The 24,403-nt window shown below is 42.8% G+C and overlaps 1 protein-coding gene across 1 annotated transcript in view; it reads left to right on the forward strand.

The window, feature by feature from the left end:
- LOC127676098 (stAR-related lipid transfer protein 9-like) overlaps nucleotides 1–21,953 on the forward strand; it is a gene marked incomplete at its 3' end in the record, with an annotated part of 36,920 nt that extends 14,967 nt beyond the window's left edge. Inside the window, exons 4-7 of the mRNA XM_052172022.1 lie at nucleotides 18,007–18,123; nucleotides 19,837–19,869; nucleotides 19,958–20,019; nucleotides 21,842–21,953. Of these exons, the coding sequence (XP_052027982.1) occupies nucleotides 18,007–18,123; nucleotides 19,837–19,869; nucleotides 19,958–20,019; nucleotides 21,842–21,953 (324 nt within the window). The remainder of the gene's footprint in view (nucleotides 1–18,006; nucleotides 18,124–19,836; nucleotides 19,870–19,957; nucleotides 20,020–21,841) is intronic.
- Between the last annotated feature and the right edge of the window lie 2,450 nt (nucleotides 21,954–24,403).

The raw sequence follows: 24,403 nt of genomic DNA on the forward strand, positions 1-24,403 counted from the left end.
TTTGAGGCCAGCCTGGTCTACAGAGTGAGTTCCAGGACAGCCAGGGCTACACAGAGAAATCCTGTCTTGAAAAAACCAAATCCAAAAAACCAAAAAAATAAATAAATAAAAAAAGAAAAAAAAGAAAGAAAGAAAGAAAGAGAAAAGAATGAAAAAAAGGGTTTATTTATTTTATGTATATGAGTACACTGTCATTGTCTTCAGACACCAGAAGAGGACATTGGATCCCATTACATATGGTTGAAAGTCGCCATGTGGTTGCTGAGAATTGAACTCAGGACCTCTGGAAGAGCAGCTAGTGCTCTTAACCACTGAGCCATCTCTCTGGCCCTGAACTGTTCTTTATAAGAGTTGCCTTGGTCATGGTGTCTCTTCACAACAATGGGAACCATAACTAAGACAAGTCTAAAAAAATTTAGTTTGTTCATATTATAGAAGATTGGGAAGAAAGAATAAGAGGTGGAGAAAGATGAGGGGTGTGAGATGCTGACTTCCTGGCATGACATGGCTGCTGCACTCTTTAACTCAAAGCAGCTGTGATTACTTGCACACAGGCTGGATCACATTGAGCCTGCCAGAACTGTATTGTGGGAAGGACCGTAGGGCTCCGCCCTTGCTTGAGGACTTTTAAGCTATTAACAGTGATAGGGGAGAGAAAGACATTGTCTTCAGTGGAGTAGCCACTGATAAAGTACACATTTCTGTAATTCCTTGAAAAAAAAGAGCAGAGGAAGAGACTTGAAAGTAAAAAGGGAGGAGTTAGGAAGAGGAAGTGGGAGGAACTTAGTATGAAAGACGAAGAAAGGAAAGATTAACAGGGTAAATATAATTGAAATATTATATATATTATATTATATGTGTATATATCATACATACTATATTATATAGTATGTACTCATATGAAGTTTCAAAATGGAACTCATTTATGTAGTTAATATATACTAATAAAAACATTTAGGGCTGGAGAGATGGCTCAGCGGTTAAGAGCACCGACTGCTCTTCTGAAGGTCCTGAGTTCAAATCCCAGCAACCACCTGGTGGCACGCAACCATCCATAAAAAGATCTGATGCTCTCTTCTGGAGTTTCTGAAGACAGCTACAGTGTACTTATATATGATAAATAAATAAATCTTTTGTTGTTGTTGTTGTTGTTGTTTTCAAGACAGGGTTTCTCTGTGTAGTCCTGGCTGTCCTGGAACTCACTCTGTAGACCAGGCTGGCCTCGAACTCAAAAATCCGCCTGTCTCTGCCTCCCAAGTGCTGGCATTACAGGCGTGCGCCACCACCGATAAATAAATCTTTAAAAAATATTTAAAAATCTGATTCACAGTATGATTATTGTCTTTGTAATGAGATAGATCCTACATCTGTTGAGTTTCTTCCAAAAGTGAGAGAGAGACATTCTTTTATTTTCTTTTTTTTGGATTTGGATTTGTTTTTTTTTGTCCCCCCCACCCCCAGACAGGGTTTCTCTATATAGCCATGGCTGTCCTGGAGCTCACTCTGTAGACCAGGCTGGCCTCGAACTCAGAAATCCGCCTGCCTCTGCCTTCCAGAGTAATGGGATTATAGGCGTGCGCTACCACCGCCCGGCTTTTTTTTTTTTTTTTTTTGGATGAGACATTCTTTTCTAAGACTTGAAAGAAAGTAAACACACACACACACACACACACACACACACACACACACACACACACACACACACGAGTGCATGCACACATAGTTAACCTCAGCTCTTTGGATTTCCAAGGACTTTCAAAAGGATCAGTGACTTCTTAGAGCATCTTGTGCCTCACTAATTTAACTTAGAATTTACTCTTTAGTTTCATTCTGTCATTTTTTAACCAGGAGCCTGTAGGCCACATAGGGCTATGATAGCTATGAATGCAGCTCAATGCAAACGTGTCTCCTTAATTAAAATACTGTGAGGTAGTTTTGTTTTTGTGTGTGTGGCTAGTTTTTATAACTCAGTTGTATAAGTTTTTGAATGTGCCCTTTGTAGATGTCAGCATCATGTCAATAATGTCAAGAAATATTCATTGTATATCATGCAGTCTTATTTATAGCACAATAGGTGTATGGGTCATCTGCCTGAGACTGGCCTCAGTATATTATGTATGGGCTTTATGGAGGGCCCTGGTCCAATTGTTTAAATGTCTATAGAAATCTCTCCTCTAGCCGGGCAGCACTCAGGAGGCAGAGGCAGGCAGATTTCTGAATTCGAGGCCAGCCTGGTCTACAGAGTGAGTTCCAGGACAGCCAGGGCTACACAGAGAAACCCTGTCTCGGAAACAACAACAACAACAACAACAACAAAAAAGCACAGAAATCTCTCCTCTTTCTGCAGGAGAGGCATAGTAGAGATTATTTTTCAGCTATGAAGTGGGGGAATATGGGCTATTTATATCCCCCTTCCCTCAAGTCTGTTTTGTTTGGTTTTTGATTTTTTTTTTTTTTTTCTGGATTTGGTTTTTTTGAGACAGGGTTTCTCTGTATAGCCCTGGCTGTCCTGGAACTTACTCTGTAGATCAGGCTGGCCTCAAACTCAGAAATCCACCCGCCTCTGCCTCCCAAGTGCTGGGATTACAGGTGTGCACCACCACCACCTGGCCTTCCCTCAAGTCTGAACACAATAAAAGTCTGAACTCCAATAATGACTGTGTGTCCAGGCATCAGTCAGTCTGGACTTTGAGGGGAGGGGGGACAGGGTGAGCAATGACAGTCTCACTATGTTGCCCTTGCTGGCCTGGAACTCAACATGTAGACTAGCCTGGCCTTGAACTCTTAGAGTTCTACCTGCCTCTGCTTCCCCAGAGCTGGAAGTAAAGGCAGGGACCACCACACCCAGCATGGATTTTGAGGTTGTAAAAGGCAGAACCCTGTGGAGTTGATCTAGACAGATGTGGATTGAGCCCTAAAATTCTCAGTTTATGCAGTCTCTTAAATAACTGTTGCTCAGAGGCATTTGTCTTGGGGATTTCCTAGAAGTAGTCAATTATTCCTTTTCACTCATTTCATCGTTTGACTCCTATTTCTGAAGTCAGGTGTTTAGGCACAAGACAGGTGCTTTCTAGGGATAATCACCAAGTTGATGTAGGAGGAAGATTAAGATAGCTTCCGTGGAGTTGGGAGAGGCAGTGGTTCTTCTGAGATGGAATTTGACAAGAATAGAAACCCTTAATTACTCTCCTCTTTTTCTCTCCTGTTAGACAGATCTCATCTCATTTGTGGTGGTGTTGTGGTGATGTTAAATACAGACATATCTTGGTCTCAGACTGGTATGGTTTTTCCTTCTGTCCCACATTAGAGATTTTAAAAAAGTTAACATCTTTCTATTCAAGCATCTGGAAAACATTCCTTGGAGTTTAGTGATTAGTTTCAGGGTTTGGAAAAGTCAGAGTTGAGTTTGGAAATGATTTTGTAACCAACTTGCTGCCACAAGGAGAAAATATCCCTTTTTTTGTTTTGTTTGAAACAGAGTCCCATGTACTTTACACTGACTCCAACTTGTTGATCCTCCTACCTTCCAAGTGGTAGGATTATAAACTTGTGCCACACTGCCTGGCTTTTTTTTTTTTAAGATTTATTTTATCTGTTGTGAGTTCAGACACCAGAGAGGGCATCGGATCCCATTATAGACGATTATGAGCCTTCATGTGGTTGCTGGGAATTGAACTCAGGACCTCTGGAAGAGCAGTCAGTGCTCTTAACCTCTGAGCCATCTTTCTAGCTTCATGCCTGGCTTCTTAAAATGATGGTGTTTTGAGATAGTTTCACTATGCAGACTAGGCTGGCCTCAAACTTGTTCTTGCCTCTGCCATCCTCCAGCTAGGACTACAAATATGTGCCACCTTACTCTGATGAACTATCACCATTTGAGGGCTACCCTGTTCTAGGTACTAAACTGGATATTTGAGTTCTATAATCTCTCATTGGTTCTTCACAGCAATACAGCAGTCTTGGAAAGTGAGTTAGCAAGGACAGATCGGGTCATTTGTCCCTGGTCACACTACTAAGGGGGTGAATCTAGATTTAAACCCGCGTCTGCTCCCTCCAAAGCCTGGATTTTTTTTTTTATACAAAGTTCTCCTAAGTGCTGTATGAACTTGCCCTGTCTCCTGACTGTGTACTACACTCTGATATTTGAAGTATGAGACGAATTAGCTGACAATTAGAAGATACTGGACTGTTATGTCTTATAGTAGTGCAGAAAAGACCAAAGGTCATGAATGAATGACGTCTTATTTTCAGGCCCTCTTTGTGACTTTTCTCTTTCTGAGTAATGTGGAGTACCACCTAATTTTAGTTCTGTAATCAGAGTATTTATCTATGGATCCAGTCAAGATGCCTTATTCTAAATTACCTGACTACTTTTGTGGACTTGAGTATTCTGTGAGATATAGGCAATAGCTTATACTTTGGAATCAGATGTTGAAGTGTATACAGATGGAGCTGCTCCCTTGGGGACTAGGGTGTGTACCAGCCCTGTAGTTAGTGTGCTCTGGAACTCATTATGTAACTATGATCATCTTTAATTTGCTATCCTCCTGCCTCAGCCTCCTGAGTGCTGAGATTACAGAGCTACACTAGTTCATTGTGCTCTTTTTCTTCTCAGGATATCCCATCATTCCTGGCACCCTTTTTCTAAGTAGGTTCTCTTTCATCTGTGCTATACCTTAGGGTGTCAGTTTCAAATCAGGGGAATGAATCCAAGTCTGCCAGAATGAATCCAGAAGACTTACTATATGATGCTTTTGTTTTTGTTTCTTTGGAGACAGAGTCCCCTGTGTAGGCCAGGATGGCATGGAATTAAGATCTTCCTGCTTTAGCCATGCTTTATTCCAGGAACATTTGTAAAGCTGGAATTAGCTTTGTGTAGTTTGAAATTGACTTGAAGTCTGAGGGCTGAAGAGGAAGAAGTGGCTTGAAGCCAGTGTGTTTTGAGGTCTTGTGACTAACATGCAGTCTGTCCCTTTTGCAAAGGCTTTTTTGGGACGGGAGGAGGGGAGTATGGCTTTAGGCAGGGAGGTGTACTGCCAGTGGGCTGTCTGAGGCAGATGCTGTGCAGATTATCACAAAATCTGTTAAACCAAGCCTTAAAGTGAGATAGGCTTCAACTGGGCTTGCTAAAGTATGAAACCAGTTCACTTTCATCTCTAGCACCAACACTGACCTGAAGAGACCCTTCAGACTAAACAAGATTAAAAACAGGAAATAAGCTTCTAGCAGCATAATTGTCGGAACACATAGGCACAATCATTTGGGCTTGTTTTCCTTCCCCCATATTTGTTGTGTGGAGGCATGTATGGAGGTTCGTGTGTGTGTGTGTGTGTGTGTGTGTGTGTGTGTGTGTGTGTACTTGAGCATGTGTGGAGTCCTCAGTCACTCTGAGTTAAGTGCTGAGGCAGCTACTGTCATTATACTCAACTTTTTGCCTTATCTAGCTCCCTATTCCCTGTCTTTCTGTCCTGCATGCTAGGATGGCAGGTGAGCTACCACACCCACCCAGCTCTTTCGTTCTAAGAACCCAAACACTAGTTTTCACATTTGCCTTGTCTGGTGAGCTCCCTGCCCACTGAGCCATATCTCCAGCCCCCTGTTCCCTTATATATAAGTATTTGCAGCTCAAACAATTCAAAGCAGGTTAGTCCTATTTGATTACCTCATTGTGCTGCTGGAGCAAACCTGTTATAAACAATGCTAAGGAGTTCTTATGAGTACACTGGAAACGGTGCTGTGTGCAAGCAACACTGACCCAGTGATGTGCTTCTGAATAAGGATAAAACATGTGGAAAATAATTCAGGCGGGATTTAGAGGAAAACTACAGAACAGCCATAATGTAATTTTCTTCCACATATTTTTTTTGTGAGCATACTGGAGTCAGTCCAGAGTTATATATTCATTACTCATTCTTTCCATAGTTATGAATTCACAATGTTATACGTGGGTGCCATGTCTGAGTTCCCTTTTGTCCAGGAAGTACTTCAGGGACTTGCCTAGGGTTTTCTTGTGATAGTGAGCCCAAGGCAGCCCTAGACACAGGGATCCAGCTCCCAGGACTGCTGACCTTTTACATGCTATCCTCATGAGAGCAGAGTGTGTAGGGAAGGTTATATTTGAGGAAGAGGGAAGGAAGGGATGTGTGTCTAAAGGCTAGGAAGGAAATGCTCATTTGTTTTTGTTTTGTTTTTCCTTTCTCCACAGATGTGGTATTGTGTTTAAATAACAACTGTGTTGAGGAAGGTTTTGGAAGCACTAAGACTATGATGCAAACTCTGTGTAGCCCTGCCTTTGCTCACAACCCTCATTTGACTCAAGTGTCAGGATGGCCGAGCGGTCTAAGGCACCAGACTCAAGCTTAGCTTCCCTGTCTTGGGGATTCTGTATGGAGGCGTGGATTCAAATCCCACTTCTGACACAGCATTCTTTCTTTCTTTCTTTCTTTCTTTCTTTCTTTCTTTCTTTCTTTCTTTCTTTCTTTCTTTCTTTCTTTCTTTCTTTCTTTCTTTCTTCCTTCCTTCCTTCCTTCCTTCCTTCCTTCCTTCCTTCCTTTCTTTTTAAGATTTATTTATTTATTTATTTATGTATATGAGTCCACTATAGCTGTACTGATGGTTGTGAGCCATCATGTGGTTGCTGGGAATTTGAATTTAGGACCTCTGCTCACTCCGGTCAGCCCCACTCCAGCTCAGCCAAATTTCTTGGAGCCTGATGTCTCAGAGTCTGATAGTTAAAGGTAGCCACAAGAATCTCTTTAGAATATCTTCATTCTTACAAGGCAGCTACAAAGGGACACTTAGAGGGTCTAATTCAACTAGGCTGTGTTGTACATAGAGTGGGATTTTCCTTATCAGTAATTGTTTTCTTCAGATTTTTCTCACATGGACTATTGCTTGAAATTGTCCTATAGAACCTCTGGTTGGTAAATGGAGTTCCCATAACCTGAGTACAGCCCTTAGACAGCTGTACAGGCTTTTAAGAGTGACACCTACTAGTAGGCTAGCATTTTTGGGAATGGTGAAGGGACTCAGGTGTGTGTGGCTAGGGCAGTGATAGTATCTGCTGCAGCATCAAATCTGATCTATAAGGATCAATAAATCTGATCTATAAGGAGCTGATCCAAAACTGGGATATAGGAAAACTACTCTGTATTTCCAGTGTCTAAACTGCTTTTGGTTGTATCCCATGGTTGTGGGGCAGTGGACCGTGCTAGGAAACTTGGTTCAGAGACCCTGGAACTCATCTGAGGATGCTAGGCATTTCCTTGATCCCTACCAGATTCTTGGCTTGGAACACATGACCACATTCCCCACAAAGGGATGTGACCTGTGGTCATTAGGTCAGAACAGAGTTCTCCATGTTAATGAGGTAGCTAGATGGGCTATGAGGGTTTAGCCATTAATAAGCTTCCTTCCTGGACATTTCCTTCCTACAAAAGGCCCACCCTGAGGAAGTTGTATGCACCCATTTTCCTTGATGAACAGTCAATAAACAGTTTAGAACCAAGACTGGCACATCAAGAATTGCTGTGAGGAGCAGGGAGTGGCAGGGGTGTCTCTGAGTGGCACCACACAACTTAAGTCTCCTGCAGCAGGTCCCTCCTCCATCTCAGACTCACCACTGCTGAGCTAAGCTAGATTTCCCCATTCCCCAGCCTGGGCTCATTGTCTTCAGCCCGTAGGTCTCCTCATTCCCAACTCCCTGTGATTTCCAGTGACATCTAGATAAATGTTCAGGAGTTTGGGAAACCCCGGCCCTGGGCTCCTCCTCCCAGGCTCATGGCCCCCCTCCATTCCTGACTCTACACGGTCTATAGTCTATAGTCCCTGAGAGTCAGGAAACTCCACCCCCCACTTCGGCCTCAGCCTATGTCATTTCTCACTCGAGCTAAGATCCCCAGCCTAGCTGTACTCTCCCACCCCCTGAACCGTGCGTGCATTGGCGTTTCCCACAAACCTAACACCGGATGGTGGCATAGGGTAAATGCAGTCTAGTGCCTCCAATTTTGCTTACCCAAGTGGCATTCCCACTCCCCAGTGGCGGGGTGGAATGCCAGACCACACATGGTTATTGAACACTTTGCTCAGTCATTTATGCCTTCTGCATCTATCTTATACACATTAAGGATTCATCCTTGGGCTGGAGGGATAGGTCAGTGGATGTATTCATAAATACACAAATACAACCTGCTCAGTCAGTATAATGTTACATGCATGTATATGAATGACCTCAGGGCACTTGGTATTGGATAGCCAATTGGGAGGCTCTTCCCTGGGGAAGACCATTTCCCTTAGTTGTCCATAGTTTTGTTATTTGTCTAGGGTTGAGGCCCCATGAGACTTCCTATCCCATGTTAGCATGTCCATTGGTGTCATCATTGTTCTGGTTTTGTTTAGGTAGCCATGTTAGTGAGGTTTCATAGGTATAGCCTTTGTGCCATTTCTAGAAGACACAACTCATGTTCTTCTGACTCTTAAACTTTCCACACCTGCCTCTGCAATGATCCCAGAGCCTTAGATGAAGAAATGTTGTAGATCTCTCTCTCTCTCTCTCTCTCTCTCCTTTTTTTCTCTCTCTCCTTTTTTGATCAGTGGTGGTTTTTTGTAATGGCTGCCATCTGTTGCAAAGAAGGTATCTGATGAAGATGACAATTACACTTGTCTTAGGGTTTCTATTGTTGTGGAGAGACACCATGACTATAACAATTCTTATAAAGGAAAACATTTAATTGGGGCTGGCTTATAGTTTCAGAGGTTTAGTCCATGAGAGGCATGGCATGCAGGCAGCCATGTTATTAGAGAAGGAGCCGAGATTTCTGCTCCAAAGGCAGCAGAAGGAGACTGCCCCACTAGGCCTAGCTTAAGTATATGTGAGACCCCAAAGCTTGCCTACTCAATGACAGCTACTCCAACAAACTCACACTTCCTAATAGTGCCACTCCCTGTGGGCCAAGCATTCAGTGGTCTGAGGTCCATTCCTAATCAAGCCACTACAACACTTATTTATACTTGAAAGGATAAATATTAAATAGTTAAGAATTGTTGGTTTAGGGGGCTGGAGAGATGGCTCAGTGGTTAAGAGCACTGACTGCTCTTCCAGAGGTCCTGGGTTCAAATCCCAGCAATCCACATGGTGGCTCACAACCATCTGTAATGGGATATGATGCCCTCTTCTGGTGTGTCTGAAGACAGCTACAGTGTATTCACATATAACAATAAATAAATCTTTGGGCGGGAGTGAGCAGGGCCAGAGTGAGCAGAGGTCTTGAGTTCAATTCCTAGCAACCACATGCTGGCTCACAACCATCTGAACAGATACAGTGTACTCATATACATAAAATAAGTAAATCATAAAAAATCTTTAAAAAATCTTTAAAATTATGTATATCAGGGTGGGGGAAGATGGCTCACTTGTTGCCTTCTTCTGACCTCTGTGTACCAGGCATGCACACGGTAACATAAATCTAAATGATTTTGTATGTGTGTATGCTCATATGACTGTCAGTGCAGGTGCCGACAGAAGCCAGTAGTGTCGGAGCTCTGGAGCTGGAGTTATAGGAGCCAGCGGACACTGGTCCTGGGAACCTACCTTGGGGCCTTTGCAATGGTAGCATGCATTCTTGTTGTTTTGGTTTTTTTGTTTGTTTGTTTTTTCGAGACAGGGTTTCTCTGTGTAGCCTTGGCTGTCCTGGAACTCACTCTGTAGACCAGGCTGGCCTTGAACTCAGAAATCCACCTGCCTCTGCCTCCCAAGTGCTGGGATTACAGGCATGTGCCACCACCGCCTGGCTTCTTAACTGCTGAACAATTAAGTCCCTGAGGTCCATTGTGTGTGTGTGTGTGTGTGTGTGTGTTTCCCTAGTCTTGGGACCTAAACCCAGGTCACTTATATGCTAGGTGAAATGGGGGGATACTTCAAACAGGATTTTAAAATCACCCCTTCAGAAAACAGAATGAATATAGCTCCTGGTCCATTCTCTAATGCTATCTATCCCTCTGTAGTCACATATTTTCCCACTTTAGCTCCTGACAGTTTTCTGTCCTGAGAGTTTCCTGTTTCCCAGATATCATAAATAGAGAATTGGTACATTTTCTTTTTTCTGGCTGGTGAGGCACTTGCCACTAAGCCTGACAGCCTGAATCTGATTCCCCAGGACCTATAAGGCAGAAAGAACAAACTGAGCCTCACAAGTTGTAAGGAGTAGCTTTTGTTTTTGTGGTTTTGTTTCATTTTTTTTCCTGGGCTTGGTAATGCATGCATTTAATCCCAGCACTGGGGATTCAGAGGCAGGTGGGTCTCTTTGAGTTTGAGGCTAGCATGAACTACATTCTGAGACCCTGTCACAAAAAGAAAAAAGAAAAAGAATTTCTTCATTTACTAACCTTGACTACTATTCAAGGTCTATCCATGTTGTTGCATAGATAGAAATTTGCTTTTTTTCCCAAAAATTTCCTTCTGTGGAGGTAAAAGTTTATCTACTAATTAAGTTCTACTTATCCCCCTCCCCATTTCCTTTAATTTTGTAGAATGACTATAGGTTAAAATACATGTAAGCTGTTCTTTTTAATTAGAGTATACAAAGCTATACTTTTCTGTAGTCACAGTGTTTGCTGTATTTTACTGATAAGTTGTTATTTTCATTGCATTTTGGGTGATTCATAATTTCAGTCTTTATTTTTCTGTGATTGAAGGGTTATCTATCCGATTTATTTCTGTCCTGTTTAATTGTCTTATATTGCTGATGGTTTTGTGGCTGAACTATGGTTGCCTTGTCATGGAAAGAATGCATTGCACTTAGTGGAAGAAATTAGGCAGGATTCTTTTTTTTTTTTTTTTTTTATATGTAAACACACTGTAGTTGTCTTCAGACACTCCAGAACAGGAAGTCAGATCTCATTACAGATGGTTGTGAGCCACCATGTGGGTGCAGGGATTTGAACTTAGTACCTTTGGGAGAGCAGTCAGTGCTCTTAACTCCTGAGCCATCTCTCCAGCCCCCAGGCAGGATTCTTAGCTTGCACTAACATTTGAGTCCTGTTTCCTGGTGTGTTTGTTCCAAGTTTCATTCAGTTAGTCTCTCACAGTGTGACACAGTTGCTCATACAGCTTAGACAGGCCCTGTTCAGGTTTTTCCTGAGTCATTTTCCTGTTGCTATAGCGAATACCTGAGATGATCAGCTTTAACAAGAAAGGATTTATTTGGTGCAGAAACTACAGTTTACACTCATTCAACCCTGTTGCTTGAAAACCTGTGGTAAGCATGAGTCAGAGCAGAGTTACTGGAAAGCAAAGAGAGAGAATAAGATGTTTGTTGCTAAGGTCAGGAGAAGAGAGGATGCAGAAGGGGCCAGAGTCCCTAGTCTCCTTACAGGGCACTAGTCTGCCTCATACTGCCCCTCAGGGAGCCAAGCTAGTCAAATATTGGCCCTTGGGACATTTATAATACAATAAATATATATTTGATGGACACACACACACACACACATCCTCCATGCCATGCTCTTGGTTCTTCAGGGAGCCTTCTTCTCTGTTATGTTGAGTTATTTCATTTTGCTCCTTCATGTCAACCCTTTCCTCTTTCCCATCTTACCCTGTGCTCCAAGGGTCCAAGGGGTGGCCCCGCCCATCAAGCTGATCAATGGGTTCCTTTCCCCTCTGAGGTCAAATGAATGAGATCCCTAGCAGGAGATGGGGGAGGCATTTTCCTGCAATAGGATTGGCCCAATCTGGCAATCAGTTTTGTTGTTGTTGTTTTTAATTCTTTTAGACATTGTCACAACCACAGTTTCCTCTATCTTCACTCCTCCCAGTCCCTCCACCTCCTTCTCCCCCAGATCTACTCTCCCCAGTTTCCCTCAAAAAAAAAAAAATGCTGGTTTCCCAGGGATACCAACCAAACGTAACTTAACAAATTACAATAAGATTAGGCACAAACTCATGTCAAGGCTGACTGAAGCAACCCAGTAGGAGGAAAAGGGGTCCCAAGAGCAGGCAAAAGTCTCACAAGAACAGTAAGCTACAGAGCCATAATGTATATGCAGAGGACCTAGCATAGACCATGCAGGTTCTGTGTTTGTCCAGTCTGGCAATCTTTAAGTCAGGCCTCCCTTGAACTGGCACCTTGCCTGCCTCCCTCCTCGCAGGTCTTGGTAATCTCTCTCTCTCTTGTCTCTGAGCTCTCTCTTGTGAGAGAGCAGTCAGTTTCCACTGCTACTGGTCCAGGTTGCTGCACTATCCCCTGTGCTTCCTCCTCTAAGTAGTGTTTGTTTTGAAGTTCTAGTGAATGATTCTAGCTTGAGAGTCACTGGTCTAGCTCACTCCCAGCTGATGCAGCGCACAGCATATTTCTTATGTCACTAGCATGTTTGTCTCAATAAGATTGTGAACTATCTTATGCGTGAATAGCAGTTTTGTGCATTATTTCCTCCTAATTGACTGCATCTGATTCTGAAAGTAAACTTTTGAGTTTTTATTCTCATCATCCCTAGTTTACCAATGGCGAAAAAGGAAACAGCATGTTTCTGGGTCCATCCAACGGCTGTTATCCTTCATCCTCGAAACACAGTCAAAAGCTACTTGTAGAGTCTCCTAGGGCAGTGAAAATCTACTGTTTTATACAGTTTGGAGTAATTTAGCAGAGGGAATCGCCTGATCTCAGCACCAGACAAACAGGAAATCTTTATTTGTCTGCCAAAGTCAGATAAAGGCTGATGCTTCTTTCCTGTGGGGAAATCTGCTCTAGAGGAACAGAGACAATGTTTGATCTGTACTTGGGCCAAGGCTAAAATAATGTCTGTTACCCCTGTATTAGGCGTGGTTATAATTTTTTGTGGTTCTGGAGTTTGATAGGCAAGGCACTGTACCACTGAACTGTCTCCAGCCCCTGAGCTGGGAGCATTATCTTCATTTCACAGATATGGAAACTGAGTTCAAGTTATTTGGCCAGAGAACCATCTTTTAACACAGAAATCTCTCTCTCTCTCTCTCTCTCTCTCTCTCTCTCTCTCTCTCTCTCTCTCTCTCTCTCTTGAGACAGGGTTTCTCTGTTTAGCCCTGGCTGTCCTGGAACTCACTCTGTAGACCAGGCTGGTCTCGAACTCAGAAATCCACCTGCCTCTACCTCCTAAATTCTGGGATTAAAGGTGTGTGCCACCACTGCCCGGCCTAACACAGAAATCTCAAAGAACAACTTGGGCCAAGGCTAAAATAATGTCTGTTACCCCTGTGTTAGGCGTGGTTATAATTTTGTGTGGTTCTGGAGTTTGATAGGCAAGGCACTGTACCACTGAACTGTGTTTTTGCTATTAAACTTTCAGTGCATCTCTTTAGAGGAGGAGTTAGGTTGTTCTTTTGCCAACTAAAGCTCGACTGAGTTACAGATCCTGCATGAATATTCTCTCTTCAAATAAGGGACTCTGAACTCTGCTTTTTATAGCACAGGGAAGTTTAATGGTAGGTCAGTGTGTACATATATCCATCCTCACCTCACCATCTCTGCAATGGGCAGGGTAAATACAGTTCTGGGACCCTTAAGGTTTCTCTAAGTGATTAATGGTATAATTGAAATCATATGATTGAGTAAGTGCTAGCAATTGTGTAGATCACTTTCTGAATTAAAGGTTCTTGGTACCAAATAGAGTTAATTTTTAAGGAAAAAGACTCCCATCAAAACCCAAGTCTTTTCAGACTGACACATCCCTCTTAGTTCCTCACTAGAAAGTTTCTGGTAGCAATGTTTGAAATTGAAGTTATTATTTGATACTTAGTTTGAATACTTTCTCATTCTATATTGGAATTGTCTCAGATTTTCTATTGCTTTGATAAACTTTATCGACAAAAGTCAACCTGAGGAGGAAAGGATTTATTTCATCTTATACTTCCAGGTAAACAGTTTATCACTGAGTCAAGTCAGGCAGGACAGGAACCTGGAGGCAGAAGTCTTGGTATTGGTTTGCTCCTCATAGCTTAGTCTGCTTTCTTACAGCGCCTAGGACCACCTCAGTATGGCACCACCTACAGTGGGCTGGGAGTGGCCCAGCCCCTCCCACATCAATCAGTAATTGGGAAAATACACTATATAGACTTGCCTACAGGCAACTCTTTGTTTGTTTTTAATTTTTTTCCAGACAGTTTTTCTATATTACAGCCCTGGCTATCCTGGAACTCGCTTTGTGGACCAGGCTAGCATCAACTCACAGAGATCTGCTGGCCTCTGCCTCCCGAGTACTGGGATTAAAAGCAAACACTGGGCTGAAGGTAGCCTACAGGCAACTCTGATAGAGACATTGTTTTCAGTTGAATGTCTCTTTCCAATTGACTCCAGCTTGTGTTAACATGACATAAAACTAGCCAGACAGGAATCACATGAGTTTTTTAAAGTTACTTTTGGTGTGAGTTTACTTGGGATAGAAAACATAATACTAACAGAACAAAAATCTATCCAGACCAAAGAAACTTATTAGTGGCAAGTTCCTTTAGTGATTTATAGGTCATCCCTTATGTTTGGCTCTTGAATGGTTGTCATGAAATTGTTAACAGTGTTGGTGATTCTAGCTGGGTTTGAGAAAGGCATATAGGCACGTCTTGCCAAGTCTGGTGCTGTACCGTTTAATCTCAACAGTCAGGATGCAAGAGGCAGGTGGAGCGCTCTGAGTTTGAGACTAGCCTGGTCTACAAAGCTAAGATCTAGGACAGCCAGGACTGCACAGAGAAACCCTGTCTTAAAAAACCAAACCAACCAACCAAACAACCAAACAAACAAAATAAAAGGCTATGGTTAGTCTGTATTATATACTTTCTACTACTTGAACTGTTAAAGATAGATAGATAGATAGATAGATAGATAGATAGATAGATAGATAGATAGATGGATTAAAGATAGATAGATAGATAGATAGATAGATAGATAGATGGATGGATGGATGGATAGATAGATAGATAGATAGATAGATAGATGGAAGTTGCCTATCTCTCCTGAATGGGAGCCTGTAGTACAGTGCAGTTCAGTGTCTTATTTTAACCTTTAGGTTGTGACAGTGAGCTGTTTATATCTTAACAGTCTCCATCATTTTTTGACTAGAGCCCAGATGCCTATTGACATTTTTTCTTTTTTGGTTTTTTTGAGACAGGGTTTCTCTGTGTAGCCCTGGCTGCCCTGGAACTCACTCTGTAGACCAGGCTGGCCTTGAACTCAGAAATCTGCTTGCTTCTGCCTCCCAAGTGCTAGGATTAAAGGGGTGTGCCACCACTGCCCGGCCTGTTGACATCTTTTATCATTAGGCAAAATGCTTTCTTCAAAAATACTTTCAGAAGGGGGCTGGTGAGGTGGCTCAGCGGTTAAGAGCACCGACTGCTCTTCCAAAGGTCCTGAGTTCAAATCCCAGCAACCACATGGTGGTTCACAACCATCCTTAATGAGATCTGACGCTTTCTTCTGGAATGTCTGAAGTACTTATATATAATAAATAAATAAATCTTTAAAAAAGTACTTTCAGAAAACATTTAGGCAGTTATTTGCATTTGGATAAAAATATAGACAAAGAGTAGCTAGGCCCACCGCACATATGTAGCAGATGTGCAGCTTGGTCTTCATGCAGGTCCTCCAACAACTGGAGCAGGGCCTGACCCAGACTCAGTTGGCTGCCTGTAGACCAATTCCTCAACTGGGCTGCCTTGTCTGGCTTCAGTAGGAGAGGATGCGATAGTCCTGCAGTGACTTGGGGTGCCAGGGTGGGGTGATACCCAAGGGGGGGTCCCCTTTCTCAGAGGAGAAGGGGGTGGGGGGGTTGGGACTGGGTGAAGGGGGGACCAAGAGGTGAGTGGGGCCTTCGATCTGGATGTAAAGTGAATTAATTAATTAATGAAAAAAATGGACAAAAACCTTTGTTTTTTTCACTCTCTCTACTCTGCTCAGCTGATCTTAAGCTGTGGGCAGAAAACCATTTACATTTAGATATGATTCTTTGCTGTCTCCACCTCTTTTCCCAGCTCTTGCCCTAGAAAGTTGGAGTTCTATGGAAGATTTTCCAAATAATGATTGGATGATAGTTAACTCATTTAGTCTAGTGCAGCAAAATATACTACTTTTTCACACTCAAGAATTTCATCTGCTCTGACTTTAGGAGGCAAACAAGACCTCACCCGGTCTTTAACCTTGCTAACATGGAGTTAGTGTGACTAGAGAGAGCTGCAGGAGAGGTCATGGGAGCTCAAGCCCTTACTGTATGTGGGTTCCTTTGGCCTTTCGCCCAGATAATGGAAGCATTAAAAAGCAAACAAAAACAAACAGTTCTCTGCCTAGAAACCTAAGTGCAGCTGCTAAAATACAGAGCCGTGCAGTCCTGACTTAGCTCCTGTCTATTTCTGGTTGCCCTTAGTTTCATCTGTGACATCAGTCTCTACAGCAGTCTGTATGATACTGATACAAATACCCATCTTACAGCTAGAGAAACTGAAGCTTACACAGCTTGCCCAGGATCAGCCTGCTTTGAAGTATATGGTCCACACTACAATTTGGAACCATAGCAGATGAGTCAGAATTGAAAGGGAAGTTGAAAAAAAAAAAAAGATCAGAAATACATTGGTACCTCCTAGGCATCAGGGATCTGTCATAGCACAGAACAGGCGGCAGAGCACTGTCTGCCACACTTCTGCCACTGTGCTTGGTCCTCTGGGGGAGTTTGTCAGCTGCTGCCTGCTTTTATCTTTCTTTGGAAAGTCTCCCTGGTTGGTAGCCTCTCTCAGGCGTTATTGTTCTAGCAGCCAGCAAGTAAAGACGGCGCTGAGGTAGAAAACTGGGTTCTAAGCCAGGAGTGGTGGCGCATGCCTGTAATCCCAGCACTTGGGAGGCAGAGGCAGGTGAATTTCTGAGTTCGAGGCCAGCCTGGTCTACAGAGTGAGTTCCAGGACAGCCAGGGCTACACAGAGAAACCCTGTCTCAAACAACAACAACAAAACAAAAACAAAAAACAAAAAACAAAACAAAACAAAAAAAAACTGGGTTCTGCTTTCCACTAAGACCAACACCAGTGGCCAGAAGTGTTCCAGTGCTGCCTTGGGAAACCTAGGAACTTAAATTCCAGTTCCACATGAGAACTTCTGGAGGTTTCTGAATTTGTCATAAAACTTGACCACAACTGAAGTGATTGTCTAGCAGGACCAGACAGCTCTCAGGGGCAGTCAGAAGACAGATCCTCAGGGACAACTTTCCCTAACTTGCTAGCTAACTGGTCCTGTGGGGTCTTCAGGCCTTCAATTTGTCTTTCTGGGCAATGTTTCCCTCTTACCATTTCATTAGTCAAGTAAGCATTTCCCTGTGTAGGAGGAAGGCTATGTTTTTTTATCTTTGTCCTGCCAGATTCTTTTTTTTTTTTTTGTCCTGCCAGAATCTTTTTATTTTGGTTTTTTAGAGACAGGGTTTCTCTGTGTAGCCCTGGCTGTCCTGGAACTCACTCTGTAGACCAGGCTGGCTTCGAACTCAGAAATCCGCCTGCCTCTGCCTCCCAAGTGCTGGGATTACAGGCATGCACCACCACGCCTGGCCAGATTCTTTTGTTACACTATGGAACACTGGGCTGAGATACAGCTCAGTCCCTTGAGAATACTCACTGTACTTTCAGAGGACCCAGTTCAGTTCCTAGTACCCAGACAGTTCACAGCTGTCTGTAACTTCAGTCCCATGGGAGCTGATGCCCTCTTCTGGTATCATTAGGTACTCACATTTGTGTACAGTACACACATAAAAATAATTAAAAATAAAATAAATCTTAAAAAGTACTAGGAAATATGCACTTTAAAAAAAATCTAGGCTGATATAGGTTCTTAAAAATATTTGAGGAATTGACTTAACTGAATTTTCCCTTATAATCTTTTTCCTGAAGTTGAATTGATTCTTATGAAATGGTTGAGTTTAGATTCAATATCTTATATTTTTTAGATTAAAAATATTTTTAAATGTGCTCTGGGAAGACCGGCCAGTGACAAGATCTCTGCTTTTGTTGTTACAGGTGTTCCAGGACTTGGGGACTGAAGTACTGTCTGGAGCAGCCAAAGGCTACAACATATGTCTCTTTGCCTATGGGCAGACAGGCACTGGGAAGACATACACCATGCTGGGGACTCCAGTGAGTTTTAGCGCTGAAGTAAACTGCCTTCTAATGCCACAAAATAAAAAAAAAAAATCTGAAACTTACATTGTCCTTACCACTGTGATATAGAGTGTGACCTCCATGGTTAGTGTTAATGAGATTAATGACCCTCTTCTCTATTAACAATGGGAATTCACCATGTTAACTGAGTGGTAAACTTTGTATAATTAGTTTCTTTTTGTGAAACCTTGAAAAACCAGAATTTCATGGTTCGCTTTGACAAATGTCCTTATTGGTCCTACTGGAGATGCATGTCATTTCCAGGCCCATCATTTGAAGCTTCATACTTTCGTTGGGGATTAATCTGGGCTAAATCTTAGTGCTATGCAAAGATGAGACTGCTGTGTCCAAGTTTAAAAGTGTTAGAAGAAAGCAAGAGAAGTAGCTGGGCTGGGAGCTTTTAAAAGTACATAGAGTGTAATGCAAGTTGTTTTTAATCACAGAGAATTGAGGGGATAATTCTCGGTGTAGTAGTAGTGCATGCATTTGGGAATAGAGGCAGATAATCTCAGTTCTCAGCCAGCCAGGGATGCACACTAAGACTCTGTCTCAAAACAGATAACAGTAACAAAATAAAGTTAAAAGGATAGCATTCTTTAATAATACTCTTTCAGATGCTAGGCGTAGTGGTGCACACCTTTAATCTCAGTAGAGGCAGGAGGACAAAACAAGTCTAGGACACAGAGAAATCCTCTCTTGAAAAACAAACAAACAAAAAAGACTGTCCTTTGTTTCAGATTTAGAAGTATGCTAATGAGATGACTTGGGCTGTGGTTGACAGATAACCTTGCTTAGAGACTGTCTGAAATATCCAGCTTTCTCTGAAATATTCAGCTTTCTCTGAAAGTGTTTCCTCATTTTTTTTTAAAAATATTTATTGCCGGAGGTAGTGGTGCACGCCTTTAATCCCAGCACTTGGGAGGCAGAGGCAGGCAGATTTCTGAGTTTGAGGCCAGCCTGGTCTACAGAGTGAGTTCTAGGACAGCCAGGGCTACGTAGAGAAACCCTGTCTTGGTGGGGGGAGGATTATTATATGTGAGTACACTGTAGTTGTCTTCAGACACACCAGAAGAGGGCGTCAGATCTCATTACGGATGGTTGTGAGCTACCATCTGGTTGCTGGGATTTGAACTCAGGACTTCTGGAAGAGCAGTCAGTGCTCTTAACCTATGAGCCATCTCTCTAGCCCCAGTGTTTCCTCGTTGTTTCCTTTGTCCATGATTAGTGTGGTTTCAGATATTTGAAATTAAAAGAAGAAATTGCTCATTGAACCAAGGGGAATAAAACCTTAAACCTCTGGATATATGGTAGAGGAAATAGCTGCTTCTTTGAATTTCTGCATGTGTCCTGTGTCTAGGGATAGCAATAGGGATCTAGAAGGGACAACTTTAGTAGTGTTAATTTATCCAAGGATGATAAAGATCGCTGCAGGGAAGCACATGTCTAGGTTTGTCTGCTTCTCTTATTAGTCTGATGGTGATAATCTGCCCCTCATCCGTGTGTTCCTTTTCTTAGTGTCCTCTGAAAGTGCCAGCCAGTTGTCTTCTGTATACTTCTATAGAGGCTAGCTAGCACACACACCCATCCTGTGTCTCAGAGACGCCAGGTTTTCAGGTGCTTTATGGTAAGAGGAGGACATGTGGGCAGTGCCCTGAGTAAACAGTAATGCTTTTCTTTTCTTGTCACCAGGCCTCTGTTGGGCTGACTCCAAGGATATGTGAGGTATAGATTCTCTTTTGGTCATGCAGCCCCACAGTGGGTTTTCTGTGTCAGCTTCCTTAAGTAACACCTAACCCTCTGGTTTGTGCAGGGTCTCTTCATCAGGGAGGATGACTGTGCCTTGCTCCCTTATTCCCGTAGCATAAAAGTAAGGTAAGAGCTCAAGTTCCAGATCCCCAGATGTCCCATGTCCACTCCACACTCCACACTTCCATCTCGAGTCATCAGAGGGATGGAGAAGATCTGCAGAGAACGCACCATGCACTATAGGAAATGGGGTTGCCCATCACGTTCCCCTCACTTCCTATTGTCTCAATCTTGCTTTTGGGATTCCCCTCCTGACCCAGGTTAGATCATTCTGTAGATTTCAGACCAACTTCCCAGACTAGTGCTAGATCCAAGATTTTTTTGTTTAGTTTTGTCGGACAGCATCATGCTCTGTAACCTGGGCTGTCCTCAGACTCTTTATCCTGCTGTTTTATCTTCCCAAGTGTTGTGGTTGTAAGCATGATTCTCCATGGCCTGACAAAGTTTTACCAAGCTGCAGTGAGAAAAATATTGATATATGATTACTAGGTTTTCTTTTCTTTTTTTTTTTTTATAACTTTATTTGTATGAGTATACTGTAGCTGTCTTCAGACACACCAGAAGAGGGCATTAGATCCCATTATAGTTACCATATGGTTGCTGGGAATTGAATTCAGGACCTCTGGAAGAGCAGTTGGTGCATCTCTCCAGCCCTCTTTTTTTTTTTTTTTTTTTTTTTTCCTTTCCCTCTCGTCCTCCTTCCTGCCTACCTTTCTTCCTTCTTTTTTTTTTTTCTTTCTTTTCTGAGACAGAGTTTCTCTGCATAGCCCTGACTGTCCTATAACTAGCTCTGTAGACCAGGCTAGCCTCAGAAATCAGCACACCTCTGCCTCCTGAGTGCTGGGATTCAAGGTGTGTACCACCATTGCCTGACTTTACTAGTTTTTCTTTAAACCTTGTATTCTCCTTCCTTTCTTACCTCCTCTTTCCCCTTCCTATATGTAATCATTATTGGTTTAGTTAAAAATGAAATAGATCTCTTTCTTTAAAAAAAAAGATTTATTATTTATTATATGTAAGTACACTGTAGCTGTCTTCAGATACCAGAAGAGGGCATCAGATCTCTTTACAGACGGCTGTGAGCCACCATGTGGGTGCTGGGATTTGAACTCAGGACCTTCAGAAGAGCAGTAGGTACTCTCACCCACTGAGCCATCTCTCCAGCCCAAAAGTATACCATCTTGTTCATAGCCTTGATATGTAAAACAGATCAGAGTTGTCCAGCTTACAGCAGGGCCAGGGGCAGGACCTTCACATTTAATTTCCTTTGTTGGCTTAGTAGTGGTCCTTGAGATGCAACATCCAAGTTTATGAGCCTATGGTGTATGGGAACCATTCTCATTCAAAGCACCTCAACCACCTTCACCTCCCCAAATAGTGCCTAGTTGGTAAATTAGGGACTAAGCATTTAAATGCCTGAGACTATGGGGACATTCTTCATTCAAATTACTACAGTACATATACTGCTTTTGCAGAGGCCTTGTTTTATTTTCAGCATTCATATCTGATGGTTCATAGCTGCCTGTAAATCTAGTCCAGGGGCTCTGACTCCTTCTGGCCTCTGAGGGCACCATCACATGTGCACCTCCCCCATATAAATATTATAGAATAAACAGAAACCGAACAAAAGAAGGATCGCTTTTGAAAGTCATTCATTGAAAGGTAATCTAAAATTGGCACTGATGTTATAACCTGGGATATAATAGTAGTCAGTAGTCAAAACCTTGCTGTGCACATGGAGAAAGACACTTAAGGGGGAACCCATGGCTTAGTTGATGTCTTAAGGTTATCAGAGCCAGAACAGGAAGCCAGAACCTTTTGGTTCTCAATTTAGTGTTTCTCCTTTTTCTTCAGAATCTAATTGTCTTGCCTTTTCCTGTGTCTTTAGCTTCCTGGAAATCTACAATGAACGGGTGAGAGATCTTTTGAAGCAATCCAATCAAAATAAGTCTTATACCTTAAGAGTCAGGAGCACCCAGAGATGGGGCCCTACGTTCAAGGTGAGCTTCTGTGATCTTGGGAATTGGAGAGCCCCCTGAGGTGTAGGAAGTTCTCCTAATGTTTGATAACTTTCTCAGCATGTGTGATGGTTTTCTGTGTGTGGGCTGCTGTGCTGGACATTGGATGTATGCTGATAAGCTGGTGCCACATGCCCTTGCCTTCCCAGGCAAGCAAGTGTCATAAGGCAAACAATTACACGTTGTGGTGAAGGTTTATAAAGTAGTTAGATAAATAGATTGAAAGATCTCTGAAGCTGGGTGATGGTGTTACATACCTTCAGTCCCAGCACCTGGGAGGCAGAGGCAGGTGAATCTCTGAGTTTGAAGCTAATGTACTCTACAGAGCAAGCTCTAAGACAGCAGAGACAACCAGAGTTACACAGAGAAACCCTGTCTCAAAACACCAAAAAGAGGAGGAGGAGGAGCAGGAGGAGGAGGAGGAGGAGGAGGAAGCAGATGAGGAGGAGGTGGTGGTAGAGGTGGAGGAAGAGGAGGTGGTAGAGGTGGAGGAAAGACCCCTGTAATCCCAGCAGGTGGATTTCTGTAAGTTCAAAGTCAGTTAGTCTACAGAGCGAGTTCCAGAACAGTCAGGGCTACACAGAGAAATCGTGTATTAAAAAGCCAAAAAGAATAAATCTAAAGAGGAGGAGGAGGAGGAAGAAGAAGAAGATGATGATGATGAAGATGAAGATGATGAAGATGAAGATGATGATTCAGGGCTGGAGAAATGGCTCAGCGGTTAAGAGCACTGACTGCTCTTCCACAGACCCTGAGTTCAATTCCCAGCAACCACATAGTGGCTCACAACCATCTTTAATGGGATCCGATGCCCTCTTCTGGTGTGCATGAAGTCAGCTATAGTGTACTCATATAGGTAACAAATAAATAAATCTTTAAAAAAATGTAGGCAACTGAACTTCTGTGTGTGGTCAAGAGAAGCTCTTCTGACAGATCTGACAGAACATTGATGCTTCCAGTCCTGGGAAGATGAATTAAGTCAAACACTGACAATGGGGCTGGGAACCATCTCTCTTTTACTTTATTAGCCTGGGTTCAGCAATTTAGGAAGGACAATTGTGCTCTTTTACAGAGTAATGTTGTATCCTTTTGTTGTGTGTTGTAACCACCAGAAAAAAACACTGGGATACAGGTTCAAGCCAATAGAAAGCCTTTATTAGCCAATGGGCAACTGCACTAGGTGTTCATAACCCAAGTACAGTCCTGAACCTTTCTCAGAGTGGGCCTTTTTTTAAAAAAATATTATATTATGTAGTGGTCTGTCTGCATGTATGTGAGATGCCATGTTGTTGCTGGGAATTGAACTCAGGACTTCTGGAGGAGCATCCAGTGCTCTTAATCTCTGAACCATCTCTCGGGCTGTCAGGGTGGGGTTTTAAGCACAGAAAAACAAACAAACAAACAAACAACCCTTCCACATCTTTGTTTAACCCACCTCAGCAAGAACAGTCAGCCAGAAGAGGAACTCCAGAAGTCACAACAGAAGGGTAGTATGTTTAGTGACTTCCTTAGAACTCCAATTTGGATGGATTAGGCCTTGGCAAGTGTTGAGGTCTCATGTTAGGCTCTTAGATCAGAAAAGTGCCTCTGTACCTCTAGCATGGTGTCAGTTATGCTCGGTCTGGGGTCTGTAACTCATAAGCTGTGTTAGTCCCTCACAGCTGTGTGCTAACTCAAGTCCCGATGAGAGACACACGAGAGCTCTTCTGAACAGGCATGGCTAATATATGGCCAGTGGCATGCACTGATTTCTGCTACCAAGTGTTTCTTCCCCATACAGCCTGGAGTCAGTAATAAAAATGTCCCTTTTAATTTCCTTTTCCTTGTAAAACAATACTGTCAAATAGATATGTCAGTGCTCAGACTCCACATTTCAAACCATTCCCTGCTGCTCTCTCTCCTTTTCTTCTTGTTTCTCTCTGCACTCCCTCCTCTTCAGACACTGCCAGGAGACCTCCACTTGACTTTCTAATTTCTGCTAATGTTGCTGTCTTGTCTGTGAAGTCCTTGAAAATACCAGCCAGAGTTGCTTTAAAATCTGCCTGGTAATTCCAGTATCCTCATCTTTCTTGGGTATCTTTCATTTATATTCCCAGGTTTGCATGTATGTTTAAATTGCTAGTAAGTTTTGTGGCAGTCAGTATTTGTAATGATGTTCTTAGGAATTGATCTCCTACCAGGCACACCTTTAATACCAGCACTTGGGAGGCAGAGGTAGGCGGATTTCTGAGTTCAAGGCCAGCCTGGTCTACAGAGTTAGTTCCAGGACAGCCAGGGCTATGCAGGGAAACCCTATCTCGAAAAACAGGGAGGAAAAAAAAAGAAATTGGTCTCCCTTTCTTCTTCTAAATTCCTTTGAGCGCTAGAGATTAAGAAGTAAATTGGAGCTGGGCTGTGGTGGCGTACACCTGTAATCCAGCACTCTGGGAGGC

The sequence above is a fragment of the Apodemus sylvaticus genome, unplaced genomic scaffold, assembly GCF_947179515.1.
Source record: "Apodemus sylvaticus unplaced genomic scaffold, mApoSyl1.1 scaffold_497, whole genome shotgun sequence".
Taxonomy (NCBI): domain Eukaryota; kingdom Metazoa; phylum Chordata; class Mammalia; order Rodentia; family Muridae; genus Apodemus; species Apodemus sylvaticus.